The 18603-nt window shown below is 35.3% G+C and overlaps 1 protein-coding gene across 1 annotated transcript; it reads left to right on the top strand.

The window, feature by feature from the left end:
- Positions 1 to 1204: 1204 nt before the first annotated feature.
- LOC141436454 (RNA-binding protein Unr-like) lies at positions 1205 to 15208 on the top strand. Its single transcript, XM_074099444.1, has 5 exons — positions 1205 to 1385; positions 1724 to 2200; positions 6934 to 7175; positions 14486 to 14665; positions 14997 to 15208. The coding sequence occupies exons 2-5, from the start codon at positions 2083 to 2085 to the stop codon at positions 15195 to 15197; spliced, it is 741 nt and encodes a 246-aa protein (XP_073955545.1). The 5' UTR covers positions 1205 to 1385; positions 1724 to 2082; the 3' UTR covers positions 15198 to 15208.
- Positions 15209 to 18603: the final 3395 nt, after the last annotated feature.

Genomic DNA, 18603 nt, shown 5'->3' with positions numbered 1-18603 from the left:
ATCTACATGCATCTTCACATCACCACCCACGGCAGTTAAATTCTTTGCTACTTCTCTTACAAGACGAGCGTATGACCTTTGTGATGAAGAAAACTTGCAGCAGGAGTTAACACACGTAAAACGTGTCAAGGTCAAGGGGAATTGTTTGCAATCGGTAGCTCGACAACCAGCATATCTGCCCTACCTATCTTGAAAGAACAAATATTCAATAAATATTAGAGACCGGGAAGTAGGGGGTTCCCGGCCAAGCAGATAATAGAAATGTTTGAGAAATAGGTACTTAGTACCTACATTACTGTAGAGGCCGGCAACCCCACGTTCCGGCCGAGGCTTGTATAATGCTTTTCTCAAACATGACATGAAATAAAATAAAAAAAACAAGAAATCAAGCTGGCGGGTCGCTAGTCTGGTCGCCCTGTTGTGTGCGCACACACACTCATCTATGGTGTGCGCGTGTCGAGCTTGAATGAAACAAAAGACGGTCGCATTGCCGGCCAGCGGCCTGCAAAGTTGTATGAAATCTCTTTGACCGCAAGCAGGCAGGCGAGCCGCAGCTCCTGCAGTGCGATACTTCTCGGCCCATTATTTGTAACACAACGTCAATATTTCATGTCATGTTTGAGAAAAACTATTTCAATCAGACCGTGCACCGCCTGCCCTTGCACGTTCCTTGCTTTGGTTTTCGATATCGAACCGTGTCATGCTGGTAGCATGCTGGTCATGCTAGTGCTAGATTAAAAAAATGACAACAGGAAATCAATGCAGTAACAAAACGCATTGACAGCTGACGTTTCGTAATGTTACCAGTTTATAGAACTAGCTTATTACATTGCCAGCATTATTTCAGTATGTATAACCGCCGAGAATATATACAGTGCATTGAATAAATTAAAATTTCAACAACATAAACATTACTAATTCAGGAGTATATAATTTGATTGAGTTAGATTAAGTGTATTTTTTAATAATGACAAAATAATGCGGCTCCGTTCAGTTTAAGTAATTCATTCATGCAAATTTCGAGTAAGAATAAAATTTGAAAATAATTATAAAGTTTTAAATGGTTCATTAGTATTCGCACATTTTGCAAAACTTACCAAATAAAAAGAGTATAATCTTTAACGAACTATTGGCCGCAAATATTCACTACCCACAAAATAAGAGAAAAAAATCAAGTCTTTATGATTGATTTTCGCCTTCAGACAAAAAAATAAAGCACAAAATTTAAAAATCATCACATTTTTTACAAATCGTTTTATACCAATCAATTCTTTCCATGGACGATATTCAAAATATTTCTTTTACATAGTTTGTATGGCCGGAGTAAAGTCGTGAATGTTGACATTCAATATGGCGGTATGTCGTCAGTGCTATGCTGTGTCGTGGTGAGATTTATTAATTTCGTAGTCTTGTATATCTCCATCTAAGGTTAACGTTCTAAAAAAAATAGTAATTATAGTGTGCATTAGAAATTGTGATGTGGTATTTGCCTTACTGGATGTGTACAGTTGGTGGTTTGGCATCGGGCGACGGCGATATAATTTGTTCGGATCTCGGTTTGATCGGGCGACCGATACCTACCTAGATAGCAATAATAAAATGTAGACACCGTATTTCGAAGCTTCAGTTTAGGGAGATACGGCATTATTGTGCCACATATGATATCGATTCCAATTTTTTACTCTTATTGGAACGTTTATACTAATGCGAATGTCTATTACAGCTTGTAAGAGTCGGTGTCGGGCAAACGGTATAGCCTATAGATAGAAACAGAATATACGATTACCTTCAACCAAGCCGATGAACCACAGCTCGAACTCAGCAAGCATTGAAGACATCTGAGGATCTAGGATATCATAATCATAAGTAGATTTATTTTTCAACATTAGTGGTTTTGGTGAAGAAATTGTGACACTTGTGTAAGTGACATGTTGGTGTTCCTATGAACACAAAGACTCAATAAGATGTGATTTGTTTTTAATAAATTGTAACCACTTTTTAAATTACATTATTCTGTGATATATTGGTACATAATACAGAGATTTTCGAGCTATATACAAGGAAGATAATAATCAAGGAATAATGTCTAGCAATCCTCAGTGGAAGATGTTCCAGCCGCCAGATTCACACTCATCACCCTTGCAGGATATTTTAGATCTCCAGCATTCTAACATGCAGGCCAAACAGGCTTATCGAAATGGTAAGTCTTTTTTTATCTTTCCTTGTATATTATAACAAGTGTCAGCTTTCAAGCAGTAAATTTTTATAGTTGTTTTGGATTTTCTGTGGCACAATCAATAATATTCTGCTTGAAATACTGGTCAACATACAGATGTACAGTTAGTGTAAATGTCTTCACATTAGCATTTTATCACAACTAAAGAAGGGCACACATTACCAGTAAAGTGTGAGCCACTGTACAAAAAAAAAATAGGGATTTTCGACATGAAGGTTTTAACTTTGCTTCAGTTTTTACTGAGAACTGACAAACTCTCAGGTGTTTTTTGTTGAAAGATACTCATGCAAAACAATAAAATGCACTTGCTGTGTTTATTTTTTCTGTCTGTATTTTATTTCCTGCTGATGGATAGTTGGTCACTTGAGTAATTGCATAGCTATTACTGGTGCTTATAATAAATATAATTATTATTAATATTACAATAAATTATTAATTTAAAATTATTTAAATATAAAATAGGTACTTCGAGTAATGGAGGCTGGCATGAAGATAAATTCCAATCAAGAGTTCCATAATTTTAATTTCAATTTAATGTTCAATGTTTGTTTTCTTATTAGAATCTAATAGAAGTCTACACCATGTTTTTTTTGATTTCCATTAACTTCAGCAAATGACTGTTCATTGATATAAAATACCAAATGTGTGATAACTTTACAGTCATTGTTAAAGGTCAAATAAAAAAATTCATAAACTTGATGAGTGGCATTAAGGTGACACTAAGAGTGACAAAAAATACTCACTTCTAAACCTTCTTTTGTTTAATAGGTATTAATCAAAAACACTTTAGTTACGGACTTTAAAAGTGTCATACAAGTAAATATACACATTTTACACTGTTTAAGCTGGCATAGTTAAATATATAGTTCTTGATTAACTTTTAAACAGTAAGAATAAACCACTGTCTTGGAGAAATTAACTTCATTTGACTTGTTGAATGTGCTCTTAAAATTAATTATGTAAATAAAAATGGATGTATGAAGTTCAAAACTTCAGAATGGCACCATTGATCAGGCTGTTGTTTTTAATTTTTTGCCAGAACCAGAGATCATATTACCCATAGAATTACAATACAAAGGTAAAAACAGATGGTGACTGTATAAAAATCAGCTGCAGAGAAAAGTGACCCTTTTAGATTATAATCAGTGATCGGATTAGGTAGTGCCATTTCGGGTGAATGACCTTAACCTGTCCTCTCCCAGAGGCACAAATTTGTGCCCAAAATCCTTCGATCCTGTTATCCTGGCAGATGACAGGTTAAACATTGTACAGAACATGGATAAGACTCAGGATTCCAGGACTCATATTTGTTCACAGAAAATTTTCCTGGCATGTCATAATTGAAGTAGATAATATAAGAAAACGCAAAATAAAAGATTTTGTCATTGTAAATACATGGTTTATTTAATATTACTTTTGTTCAACAGTTAATAAAAATATTCGCAATAAGATGATCACAGTCTGGTAAACAAGCCAAAGTAGTTGATTAAACCAGTCACTTAATAATGTGTGCAAACTAAACTAACCAAAGAACAAAAGTAATCTTAAAACACATACCTAATTATTATAACTCTATGAGATATTTTGCCAATGACGTCAATTGTATTGAATCAATCGTCAAGCAAAGAACTGCCCAGTATGATTAAGTCTTAATAAAAAGGTTTGTCACTACATGATAGCTTTGTTACTGTCTTAAAAATTCTTTTGGAAGTTATTTTACAATTTAAACATTAGATTAACTTGCTTACTGTCAATAAATTGTAAAAAAAATAATAATTAGCAAGTATAAGTGTAGTCTGGCAAACCAAATGTAATATGAAAATGATGTAATTTGAACTTTAAATATTTCATATGAAATCCCGGGGTTAAAAGCTATATCCATACTAAGCTTACGCACTGAAGTCCCGCGAAATGGCACTACCTAATCCGATCACGGATTATAATTTTGTAAGAGGGTCACTTTCAAGGGTGTAAATTTTTATTATTTTTACGATTTCCAAAGCGTCAAAATTATCTATACAGTCGTGAAGTCAGATACTGTACTGTATGATAAGTTGGTCACAAATATGTAAGCATTTGAAGGATCAACTGGGTTGACTTGAAATGTCGTACACATAATTATTACAAAAAGTACAGAACTCGAAAAAACCTTGTATTTAAAAGATTTTTTTTAACATAAAAGTAAAACCGACTCCAAAAATATAAAAAATAACAAAAAATGGAACTGACTATAAAACCCTTAAAATATTTTTCTGGGTACCTACTAGCTTAATGTCAGTGCCTCAACACGAGCCAGCAGGAATGTAACAATAGTCGTCTACCTCACCTACATACATTTTCAATCCATCCTGCTGGGTCGTGCGGAGTAACTGACTTCGAGCTTCGAGCACAACGGTTCCATAACCCAGCCCAAACACGACTAAGTTACGTTGTTTTATAACAGAGTTCCGTGCCTTCCGGCTTCAGCATCAGATCAGTTCGAAAGAATCATTTACTTAAAGCTTCTTCTTAGACGCTTATCTAAGTAAATTAATCATGATCGTTTATAGATGAGCGAGCATTACTTAGCTTTGACGAGTTCCATTGGTCATCTACGGTCTTCTTCATCAGGTCCAGTTTGCCAAATGATACTTTCGGAATGTAAATGCTTACCTTAATGCTAAAAAATGCCAAAATCGCCATAGGTGTGCCTATAAAATTTGACGTTTGCCTTCGATTTCCCTAGTATCCCATCATCAGATCTTGACTTGGTGACAATGGGACCACCTCAGAAGAGTATCCTTTCGAATAAAAAATGAATATTAAAAAATCGGTCTACATTGACTGAGTAATTGGTGAACATACCTTAAAAAAAATACAAACATTGGAACATAGAACCTCATCCTTTTTTGAAGTCGGTTAAATTTTTTTGTTAAAATTTTTGTTACCATGCTAAAACTAGCACTAAAGCCAAGTTACTTGGTGACACGGCAGGACACCAAAAAGGTCTCCACTCGTTATGTGCTGTAACACTGGTTTTCTATGGAGCCCAATAGGTACAGTCAAGTGCAAAGATATCGACACATCCAAAGTATACAAAAATATGTATACACTACCTTAATGTTAAGTGCATAAAGTCGTGTATACATATTTTTGTAACTTTGGCCGTGTGTATATCTTTGCACTTGACTGTAGTACTAGGTTAGTAAGTAAGTTATAGTTCTACGCCTTAGAACTGTTACTACATGTCACTTTCAATTATCTTATCGAGAATGAATACATGACAATATGACTATGCAAAATAAATATGATAATTTTACCAACTTGTATGCATAAATATATTGCGATGATTATCAGTACTGATTGACTGGTAAATCTTGATAAAAAGAAGTTAAGCTGTGCGTTCATGATCATAGCTCTGGCACGCTCTGGTTTAAGAATTTTATTCTCATAAAAAATTATAACAATTCACTTACATTAGAAATACTACATTTAGGGGCTGTTTCACCATCCATTGATTAGCGTTAACCGTCGGTTAAATGTGATGCCGTCTCCGTCTATTCGAACAAAACAAATAGAGACGGCATCACACCTAATCGCCAGTTAGCACTAATCAATGGATGGTGAAACAGCCCCTTACAAAAATTAATTAGCGTACAGTAGCAGTACAATATCGACTTAAAAATTAAAAGTAAATAAAACAAAACTGGGTACATTAAACTTAGGTATGACGATTAGCACAAGTGGGCATCGCAGATCTATGCGACAGCGATTTATACGTAAACATAAATTAGAAAATAACTGGATGCGGCAATTTCAAAAACACAGAACACAAGGCAATTTATTAAAATTAAAACAGTTTATAACTTGCTTTATATAATCCCAAACTTATGTATTCATGCACATGTAGTTGAATGCATTTACTGTAAGCTGTTAAATACAGGGTGATGTGTTATTGGTAAACACAAGGCAATTTTTCTCGCTTTGCAGTTGATGGAAATTAAATTTGAGTAAATTAAATTTATTGTAATTTCATTCCCTTACTTTACTTACATTGCTCATTGAACAAAAGATTGAAAGAAAAATTGACAAAAAAATTGGATGCCTATGCCTCGTCTTAGTCCTTTATTCAACTGAAAGTTTCGATTAAATATCAAATTGTCCCTTTACTCTTGGTAAGCCTAAGCAGTTAATTTAGCAGTAGGACTATCTACTTACAATTTCTTCCTTATTAGAACTTGTCAAATGAATACATAAATAAATAAATAAATATCATGGGACACTTGACACCAATTGATCTAGTCCCAAACGAAGCAAAGCTTGTACTATGGACACTAGGCAACGGATAAATACATACTTAAATACATATTAAACATCCAAGACCCGAGAATAAACATTCGTATTATTCATACAAATATCTGCACCGGCCGGGATTCGAACCCGGGACCTCAAGCTTCGTAGTCAGGTTCTCTAACCACTTAGCCATCCGGTCGTCCAAACATAAAAGGTGAAATAAAGGGTGACCATTACTGACCATGCTGTTCGGTAATTTGTGCCATGCATGACTATAGTTTACTTAGTAGGTATTTCATAAATACGTTACCCCGCTCTCCGCGTGATGTTTCGTTATTTTATTCGGCCTTCTCTGAAGCATCGCGTAGCGTATGAAAGGGACGGCCTCAGGTGTTTCTTTATAATATTTATCTTTTTGTTTGAAGGTACATTCAGCAGCGACTACCCTAGCTCTCCTAGGGATAATTTCAACAATGTGGGTAAGCCCGGAGGTGGCGGTGGCGGCGGTAATCGTTTCACTCTTGCCAACTACAACATAGACGGGTGCCCCATGGGTGACTCGGCGGGGGTGTACTCTTCGAGCTCTACGAACAACCCACCACCTCAGCAGTACGACTCCGCAAACCACCCACCCATCAGAGAGACGGGGATTATTGAAAAGTTACTGGTAAGTCTATTGATAGATAACATTATATTATCATTATCAACCTTTCAACCTATGATTTCAATCTATCATGATTATTACTGCGTTTAAGACTTAGGAACAATAATGTGTGTGTGTATGTATGTAAACTTTTTATTGTACAAAAATAGGGAAAGAAACACAATTTACAAACGTTGAGATATGTATCTAGTATGTACTAAGGCGAACATATCCCGTTAATAAGAGATCTCTCTCATTCAACTTTTGAGTGGACTAATGATCAGTTTAATTCGTGTTTTATTTTTCGCGCCAGTACAAAGGATTTTTTAAAGACTGCCGTCGACATTTTTCTTTTGTCTTACTACCTTCTGTGTTAATTTATTTCGTGGCTCAGCGGTATAATATGTGCATGAAATATTATTTACGTGCTCTGTCTGCAATTTTGTCGGCATAAAGATCGGAGCAATCTATATTATATATGACGTTCCTCGGTCAAAGGTACCTTGTGGTCGGTATGGAGTAACGGGCATTCTAATAATCTGCAATTGTTAAGCTATCGATATCAAAAAAGATCATTGTCGTAAGTATTATAGTTACGAAAATATCATTTTTTGAAAAAATGTATTGGAAATTTTGCAATTTCAGGAAACTATTTAAGTTTAGTTACCTCAAAAATTATGTTGCCGATTTAAGTTACATAGTGGATTACGAAATATGATTTATTGGGCTTCTGTCCATCAAAATATATAATACAAGTTCTATAATTGCAAATCAAAACTTGTATATAGACCAATTAATATGATCGCTGACTTATTTCAAGGAAATCATGTTTTGCTTTATTTTCTGCATTTTTTCGCAGAAGGTAGTCATGATTTTTAAATGTCTGTATTAGAAAACAATTCCTAAATAAAATAAAGAAGAAAAGCAAAAATTAGAAATCAAAATTCTTTTTTTTTAATATTTTCATGCAAAATCACAAAAATGACAGAATTTAGTTCTAATGTAACAATCAACATAATTATTTTCGCATAGATAAACAAAATCCTTTCATTATCAGACATGAATTTTTAACTTTTTAGGTCACTTAAAGTTACATCACATTAATAGTCTTTGTGTCATACATTTTTGAAAAGTTACCTTATGGAAACAAACATACAACATGTGAGTATGAAATTGATAAAATTATTATACTTTGAGTTCTGGAAAACTTTTTCATTAATGTTTACCCTTATTTTAAAACTAAGTTGCCACAAAAATGATCAGTTCTTTTTCGCGATCTACTTTCAAAACTAAAATTTATTTTATATAAAGAAAAGGTGCCTTATGGCTGAGTTACATGATTTTACGGATTTGATAGCTCTAAACGTCTTATTAGGGTTCCGTAGCCAAAATGGCAAAAACGGAACCCTTATAGTTTCGCCATGTCTGTCTGTCTGTCTGTCTGTCCGTCTGTCCATCCGCGGCTATTCTAGGGGACTATCAATGCTAGAAAGCTGTAACGTTGCACAAATATAATATGTAGCAACTACGCAGACGTAATGGTAGGAAAAAATTTTTTTAGGGTCACGTAAGTGGGCCAATTTTTTATCTCTACTAACCCTATAGTATTGGGTATCGTTGGATAGGTATTTTTAAACCATTACGAGCTTGACAAGACGATTTTTAGATTCGGCGACCTGTTTGTGAAATATTCAAGTTTAAATGCAAAATTACCCTCCCCCCCTCTAGAACTTACTGTTGGGTAGAAAAATAAAAAAAATATATGGTAGATAGTATATCAAATTTACAAGGAAAACTATAACGGCTAAGATCGCTTGAGAATTATTAGTAGTTTAAGAGTAAATAGCAGCCTAAGGTTTAAAATATGATACCCTAAACTTGGAAGATTTCGTACACAATACGAAAACATTCGAAAAATATTATTTGATTTTTTCGTAATGGCAACGACGGAACCCTATCTTGGGCGTGTCTGACGCTCTTGGTAGAAATATTGTTTTTACAGAAATAGACGCCACCGCGAACTTGATTTCTGAGACTCACTTCACCACCAATATGTGCATGTAGGCATTTGCGTTTTATAATCGGTAATGGCTGAATACCACTGGAACTACTTATAAATAGGCTGAGGCTGAGTAGGTAGCAAGCCGGGAAGACTTTCTAATCATTATCACTATCTTGAGATTCTGCAAGATGGGGACTTGGACAAAGTATGTCTTGGGATTCAGATGGTACAAATTGACAATTAGAAACCGAGAGGGAACGATGCGTAAATGTTAGTGCGTTTAGTGCAGATGCGAGCCAGCAAAGTCAAACTATAGACGGAGGTACCTAGGAGTAGAAATGACAAAAGCGAAGCATGTTTAAACATATAATGGTCATCAGGTACCTTTTCTACTAAACTTGAGAGCCATAACTAAGTGGCTTTAAGCTTACTTATAGTGAAAATAAAAACAGGTAAAGAATTCTTAGATCTTATATTTTCTGAATTAGTAATAAAAAAAAAACGGTATTTTTAAGCCACTTTTACGAAACATTTAATATCTCCGAAACTAAAAACCGCCATAAGGTACCTTTTACCGCGGAACGTCACATATGTGCTCAACATAATGTGAACACGACTGTACTATACTGTCAATAATGATTTGTTCGGGTATATTGGATCGCGTATATATAACCTACACTGCGCCGATGTTTTATGATGGCTACTTTACAAGGAAATAAAACAGTAATTAATGCCATTATTATTATATCAACTTAACGTTAATTTTCATTTGCCTTTATCCTGCCTGATTCGGCAACCGCGACAGGGAATCGAACGCTTAAAGCTGACATTTGCGGCCGGCCGTGTTAGAAGACTCGATGTTTTGTTTTTTCAATAAACGGTGTATCTTTGAACTGTCGAGCGCCTTTATAGCCCTTTTTCAGACAAAGTGAAAGAAAGAAATAAAAGTAGATTATTGTCGTGGCCTGGAAGTAGGCAATTGCTGGCTGAGTATGAGTATTAAACGGACGAGCTTGCGAGTCCGTTTAACTAATACGAAGCCAGCAATTGCTATTCCAGTCGAGACTAATATAAAGCTTTTCTCAAAAATGGTGAATAATTCTGAAATAGAATAAACATTTTCTCAAAATATACCTATTATAAAATTTAATTTTATTCCAATATTTTTCTTATGCTTTCCCGCCTTTTTTCATTAAAAATAAACTGGGGGTGTATTTTTCCACCGAAAACACCACAAGCTATTTCAGACCCAATAGAAAAAGTCCGGAGTTCCAACAAAATATCTGATACCGGCCATTAGACTTGGCTGTATACGACTTGTGCCAACATTTCCATGGCCTTTTTAACTTAAAAAAAAATGTGACTGTTTGCAGGCGCGCTAATTCATTATTGTCGAGCTAGCGCGCCTGCAATCTTTTTACTTTTTAATTTTTGCTGACCATAAACTATGCACTTCACCTTCTGATATGTAAAGAATAATGTCAACTTTTACGGACATTTTTGAGAAAAGAAAAACATTTATTCACAACACAAGACAACAATATAATTAAGTACAAATAGACACCTCGACGGATAGTATGTGTCATTGCGGTTGTGAATCGGACATTAGAAAGAAGGTGAGCGATCTTGATGTGTCTTTTTATTGAAAAACACTTTTGAAAAATAAATCACAGCAAATGTGTAACAATAAGCATGGGAATAAGATCATTTACTTGCTTTTGGTATTATAAGTAATAGTAACTGTTTTTAAAGAAACTTTTTGCAATAAAAAGACCCGTCAAGATGGTTTACCCTTTTTCTAATGCTAAAAAAAATGTTGAAGCGTTTAAAACACCCCAGCGCTGATTTTCAGGCAGCACCGTCGGTGACTCTCGGACCGCTATATATAAAGATATACTACACTACACTACAAACTATTAACTACATGAATAGATAATTTGTAAACTATGAAACATATTTATTTTGTGAACTTAAAAACATTAAAATTAGTACGTAAACATAATTATTACAACTATTTAGTACACTCACTTTCCAAGTGATACAAAACACAATTACGCGGGCCAAAACAAAAAATGAAATTAAAAAATAAGCAACCGAAACGAAAAAGTAGTTTTGTGATGTAGTGCTGCAAAGGAGAGGAATTGGGACTTTTGAATTGATATAACAAACAGCCTTTTATGCTTGAAACACATAGAGAGCGGTGTTGGGGCGGTGCGGCGCGGCGCGGAGGCGGTACCGGTTGTAATATTCGAGTTAACGTGAAAGAGGCCACACAGAATACCCCGCCACGCTTATTTCCCGCGTGGTATTCTGTGTGCCCTCTTTCACGTTAACTCGAATATTACAACCGGCACCGCCTCCGTGCAGCGCCGCACCGCTCCGCCTCCGTGTGTTTCTAGCTTTAAACCCTCGCCCAAAACTGTACCTATGTACCTGTTATATTATATTGACCACATAGATGTCCACAAATATTCGACCCTGCTGTACTTACAATATGATGCAAAATCAATTGAAGTCGTTAAAAATACTATACGTTTTCAAGTAAACAATATAAAACTATGATTATGATCGTGCTTAAATTGGCGGGGTATATTATTTATTTATTTATTTTATTTGACTGGATGGCAAACGAGCAAGTGGGTCTCCTGATGGTAAGAGATCACCACCGCCCATAGACACCTGCAACACCACAGGGATTGCAGATGCAATGCCAACCTAGAGGCCTAAGATGGGATACCTGAAGTGCCAGTAATTTCACCGGGTATGGAAAAGGGTTAAACTCTATTTTTATTCACTTTCTGAAAACCTAGTCGATGTCTTTATCGATATTCTTATCGTTTACATGTCGAAAACTCACTTCGTATAGACAACAATTTAAACTCCGTTTTATTACGTCATTTGTGTTTAATTTTTATTAAATACATCGTTGCATAAAATAACTTAATCATCTCTTTTAAATCATTAACATAGAATCAATACCTAAATACCGATCATAAAAATATTAGTAACCTTGCTTTTATCATTCGGCTCTAAACTGTTTACAAACAGTTGATATTTGATACCTACATTGCATAGGTACTTAATTCATGTAAAGATATGCGTAGGTATTTAAGTAAAAAGTCGCTGTTATTTAGGCGTAACAAGGTCGCTGCTACTTATAACTTAATTTGGATAGTAAAATATCCGGTATTAAAAGAAAACGGCATTTTAGGAGTATAGCCGTACTTCCGGCCTTTCTAATATTATAAACTAGCCTGTTGCCCGCGACTCTGTCTCCGTATTATTTTTCACTATCCCGCGGGAACTCCGCAATTTTCCGGAATAAAAACTATCATATGTCGTTCCCCGAGACTCGAAACTATCTCTATACCGAATTGCATCTAAATCGGTTCGGTGGTTTAGATAGAAGAGGTAACAAACAAACAGACTTACAAACTTTCACATTTACAAGTTAGAGTCTGTCTTTTACCTCTACATGCTTAATGCATCCTTTTCCAAGCCTCGCGAATTTAGATAAGTTGCCACAAAATGAATCATAGTTCTTTCTTGTTTACCTATGAGAGATTAATTCAAAACGAATAATATTTTTAACGATGTTGTAAATTTAGCAAGGTCGAATATTTGTGTACATTTATGTGGTCGCCATATGCACACTATGCCTGGAAAAGGGTTGAATTACTAAACCGATTGAGATGAAATCTGGTATGGAGATAGTTTCAGGCCCCGGGACAACGAATTAGAGGTTATATCTTATATGGAATAATAATTCTCTTACGAAGTCCGTAGAAATTACATTCCTAGACTAATACCACTGAACTAAAATACGGGCACGCACACAGAGAAAAAAACACCTTGTTATTTTCTGTACGTTAGTTACGCTATTTTACTTATTATGTTAATATGTTACAAAAATATCGGACTGAGCAAGTGACAAGATAACGCAAGACGAGGATGGCGTAATGCAGTTAGGAGTCAAGCATACATTATGAATATTTTATTTAAGATGATGATGAATTTAATATGACATATGATGTTTAGTTCATTAGTTCCATCGTGACAAACGAATTGCTCAATTTTTACATAACAAATATTATAAATGTGATTTCACAACTGGTTGGCTACTGCTTGCATAATGCGGACCAGTGTCCGTATTGCCTATCGTTTTTGACGCTCGTGATCAGGGTTGGAAAAAAAACACGATTTGTTGCAAAAAATCCAAAAAAACGTATTTCTAAAATTTTTTGAAAAAATATTTTTTTATTCGTCTGTATGGCAAACGAACAAGTGGGTCTCTAAAAATACGAGGATGCGCAAATATACCAATAAATATGAAGATACGCAAAACCAAATACATATATCGTCACTACTTTAAAAAAAACTCGTGCCTCCAAATAGATATTTTTTCCGAGTGAACTTTAAGAACATTATGTCAAGGTTCAATTTTGTTGACATATTGATTTTAGATACGAGTTTTTTTCAAAGTAGTGACGATATTCAAATTTGAGACAGTTTTTGGGCCATCGCATTGCCCGCATCAGTGGAAGTTGGATTAAGTACATTCTTAAGTCAAGAACAGATTAAGAACGGAAAAAGCTGGAAAGTTGGTGTTCCTTTTTAAATATTATAATATTTATAATAATTCTAACACAATGTACTTAAATTTAAATATTTGATTTATTTGACAAATAGAACAATTTGATTTAATCAATGATTTTTATTGAAAAAATTTAATCATGCCAACCCTGCTCGTGATCGTAATGAAATGACAGATTTAGCTTACAAAAACTGTCATTTAATTGCGATCGCGAGCATCAGAAACGTTAGGCAATACGGCCTCTGAATATTTTTTACTAAACACGAAACTTTCATTTTTACACCACTACTACACAGAAGGTGGATTTTCCTATGTTAATAATAATAATAGGCGGCAGGGAAGTAGTACCTGAAATCATATTCCCCTCTTGCTCATTTGACGGTTCAGTTCTGTTTGTAAACTTGAAGTGACACAAACAGTTACAGTCACTCTTGACGAGTGACACTGACGTTACGCATAAGAAAGACATCATAAGAACCACTTTTTTAACAGTCTTTAGCAAAATATTACAGACATTAAAAAAGTCATAAATTAATTTTATTGCGCATAATTATTAATTATCCTAATTCTATTATCTTTTAAACAATAAGAGTTAGGCCACTAGCCACTAGTGTCTTGGTGAAATTAACTTCATTTAACCTGTTAAATGTTCTCTTCAAAGTAAGGGAAATCAAAAATAACACTGTGTATATTGCGGTAACTATCTTCAATTTTAATAATGAGTACTTTTGTTTTTAGCATTCCTACGGCTTCATACAATGCTGTGAGAGGCAGGCGCGCTTGTTCTTTCACTTTAGCCAATTTAGTGGTAACATTGAACATCTTAAAATTGGAGATCCCGTCGAATTTGAGATGACGTATGACAGGCGCACTGGAAAACCTATAGCTTCTACCGTTACCAAAATAGCACCTGAAGTGGTAAGTTTTTTTTCCTTATTTAAAATATAATTAGGATTGAAGGTTCCACTAAGGTTATTGACCATTTTTCTTGTGGTCCATTCGAGAACTGCCCTTGGATCGGCAAGCGCAGCGTAGGAACTCCACGAACGAGATGTGCGGATGACTGGTTAATGCCGCGCTTCTAACCGAAGCAACTGGACAACAACAGCTCAACAGTGGACGTCCTACGGCTGAAATGATGATGATGATTGTTGTGGTAGTGTTATAGGTCCAACAGCTTTCTTTCAGCTTGATAAGGGGGTATACTGATGGTGCACTGACTGTAGCTTTTACTTTTCCTCCTCCGTAGGTATTGAGCGAAGCGCGAGTGACGGGCACGGTAACGACTGAGGTAAAGGGCGAAGGCTCTGGCGACAATACAGGAAGGATATCTTACGAGAACCGCGGTGAATGCTTCTTCTTGCCTTACACGAAGGACGACGTCGAGGGTAACGTAACCCTGCATACCGGCGACGCTGTCAGTTTTCAAATTGCTACCAATCAGAGGTGAGGGATACGAGCTTACAGCATAATAGGGTATTTGATGTCGATTAATTCAGTGGCGGACTAATGTCGTTCGGGGACCGGGGCGGCAAAGCTGAATGAGGCCCCCCGTCTTAAAAGTTGATGTAAGTATTAAGCATATTTTAGTGTTGTCCAGGACTTGATTAAGAGGACATATGGAGGCCGCCTGGGACTGGAGGCCCGGGACGAGTCACTCCTTTCGCCCCACACTGTTAGTCCGCCACTGATCAATTGATATAGTTTTTATGAGCTAACATGTCAAAATGCACTCATACATTTTGTATGGTACCAGAGAACTGTGATGTTCTAGTTAGCCACCTCAACTCAATTGACTAACTATTTATTTAATTGAATGTTACTAAAAATTTAATTTTGCAGTTAATCGAAAATTAGGTTTTTCGGGTTAAAACTTATTTTTATTTTAGAAAAGTATTGGATAATGTTTTCAAATACCCTACATAATATGTATTCACTGAGAGATTTACAATATTATTTAAATTATAGTATAAAAAGAAACGATAACAATTATATAGATTAAAAAATATCTAAACCCTGTATCTCTCCTACCCGGGGCATCGTGCCTAGTATGCTTGTATTCACTACATTATTTTATCATCTAAGTTCGTATTTATCTTTTTTTTTCTGTAAACTTCAGAAGCTAGTTGAGAAAATTCGATGGTTAAACATTATCCACTAGATTTGTATTTGCGTACTGATGATGATGAGTCACTACAAACAACAGTTTTAATACTTAAGCTTTATAAAGTCGTCTATGACATCTCAGACTCCGAATGTCAATTTCCGCTAGTGTGCCAGAGCCTAAACTATTTAACTATTAAAAGAAACTTACCTAAGGGAAGTTCAATAGTAATTATACGAGCTTGTTCTTCCGAGAGATTATATTAACTTGTAGTAGTGTCCTCGTACGGCCGTTGTCACAATATTTAGAGTATCTGCTCAAAAAATAAAAATAAAATGCATAAAACGGAACGCAACTTTTTCCTTACCCCCACCCACCATACAGCAAGCGCACCTTTACCGACCGGCGCGCCGCCATGTCATACAGTTTAAAGTATTATTCCCTGCAAGTTAATATTTATTTTATTGAATATGATATTGGGCTGGGTTGGGTGGGATTATTCTGTCATAATCTCTCGGAAGAACAAGCTCGTATAATTACTATTGAACTTCCCTTAGGTAAGTTTCTTTTAATAGTTAATTATACTTCGCTTGTTCTTCCGAGAGATTATATTAACTTGTAGATGTTCAGAGTATAGAAATAAAATAAATATTAATTATCCAACGTTGTTTTTTAATTAACTGAAGTGATTTTTAAGATCAATTACGTCATTAATCACATTTTATGTATCAACCTGCGACAGGATTGATCTAGCAAAATTTTCTTCAACCAGAGTATCATCAATGACCGGTCTATTATAGAACTTGGCAAAAACTTGGGAGGCTCCACTCCATCCAGCGGTTTTTCGTATTAACTGAAGATTTACTCCTAATCTTTGAGCTGTAGAAGTGGAAGCGTGCCTCGTACTGTAAGCATTGAACACTGATGTGTTTATTCCGCTTTCTTCAAGCATAAGTTTTATCCACCTACTAAGTGTCTGTGATGATACTCTGGCATGAGGTTTCTTAAAACTAACAAATAATTCCTCAACATTATTATTTCTTCTTATGTTTTCTGTTCTATCTATATAACAGTCAAGTGTCCTTGCGGGACAAATTTCCGGATTTTCTCGAAAAAATGGTAACACCAAAACAGGTTGAGTTCTGTTTACACCAGAAGTTTTTATGAAATCTGGAATTTTAATACAAATTTTGGTGTCAGTTTTTTCTACATTACAAACTTTAATGAGCGACAAAGTCTGCATTCTTTGAGCTGTCACTAAAGCTAATAGAGTAATCAATTTTTTAGAAAGAGTTTCCAAAGAAATATTTTCATTATTTAATGTATTCAAATAATTAAGCACTATAGATGTGTCCCACGTGGAATTATATCTGGGCACACTAGGCATTCGTCTGAAAACTCCTTTCAAAAATCGTGAAATCAAATCATCACTCACTTGTTGGCCTAACAAAAGTGCCAAAGCTGACCTGTGAGTATTCAGAGTACCGTATTTACTCCCTTTGTTATAAATGAACGAGAGATATCTCAAAATTATTAATGGTGACGAATCAAAGTAATGATAATTGTGTTCAGTACAAAAGTTGTACCATTCTTTCAGACAAGATTGATATTGCTTGAAAGTGTTTACAGAGACCGAATCTAATAGTATGTCTAATGCTTCTATAGGAGCTCCTCTTCTTACTAACGCTTCCCGGACAAAATTCCTGCCATCAAAGACAGGGTTTTGTGTAGCGGGTGTTGGACTCTGGAAGGAGAGGACAATAAATCAGGATCAGCGTTTAGGACGATGAGCTCAGAGTCAAGTAGGCGATGAAATAAAGGAAACCAAGGTTGATTAGGCCAATTTGGTACCACGACAATGCCTCTTGCAGTTCAGTTATAATTTTCGATAACACTTTTAAAATTAGACAAAAAGGGGGAAACGCATAAAAACAAAATCCTTTCCAATTAATTGTAAAGGCATCGATAGCTACTGAATTTGGATCCCCGTGCCAAGATACATATTTTGAGCATTTATGATTTATGCGGCTGGCAAACAAATCGATATCCGGTTTACCTAATTTCTGTACAATAGTTTTGTAAGCAAGATTATTGAGTTGCCATTCAGTATCATCATTTCTTTGCCGAGATTCAAAGTCAGCGACTGAATTATCAGCTGATGTTACGTAAGAAGCGAATACGAAGTTATGTCTAACTTCACACCATTCCCATATGTCTCTAGAGACTTTATTTAAATGTGGATACTGTATGCCACCCATCCTGTTTATGTAGGCAATGGCAGTTTTGTTATCTATGCGTAAAAGCAATTCCGAATCATGAAATTTATTACCAAAAATTTTCAATGCAAAATAAGCCGCCATAAGTTCTAGCTCATTAATATGTTTCTTGGCTTCGTCCGCAGACCAAAAACCATGAGCCCTTTGACTGCCACAGGCAGCGCCCCATCCGCTCATGGATGCGTCAGAGTATATTTCAGTAGCATAATTAGCATCACGTATCAAATTGATTGAATGGTCAATATGTTTAACACCAAATAAAATCATCATGTAAATATTTTGGAATCGTGAAGGTTTTATCATAGTTTTCCGTATCTTTCAATTGTAAGTATTTAACCCTTTCAAATAATTTAGTATGTACCCAGCCGTAACTTACGGCTGGACATGCTGAACAAAGTAATCCTATTACCCGCGCAAATGATCTTACCGTACATATTTTTGTATCTTTTAGTTTCAATAACTCGCTTTTATGAGTC

This window comes from Choristoneura fumiferana, chromosome Z (genome assembly GCF_025370935.1).
Source record: "Choristoneura fumiferana chromosome Z, NRCan_CFum_1, whole genome shotgun sequence".
Classification (NCBI taxonomy): domain Eukaryota; kingdom Metazoa; phylum Arthropoda; class Insecta; order Lepidoptera; family Tortricidae; genus Choristoneura; species Choristoneura fumiferana.
This window is presented reverse-complemented; position numbering and strand designations above follow the sequence as displayed.

Coding starts and splice junctions, on each gene's coding strand:
- LOC141436454 (XM_074099444.1), top strand. CDS start 2,083: ATGTCTAGCAATCCTCAGTGGAAGATGTTCCAGCCGCCAGATTCACAC. Junction 2,201..6,933: donor CAAACAGGCTTATCGAAATG/GTAAGTCTTTTT, acceptor TTTTGTTTGAAG/GTACATTCAGCAGCGACTAC. Junction 7,176..14,485: donor GGATTATTGAAAAGTTACTG/GTAAGTCTATTG, acceptor TTTTGTTTTTAG/CATTCCTACGGCTTCATACA.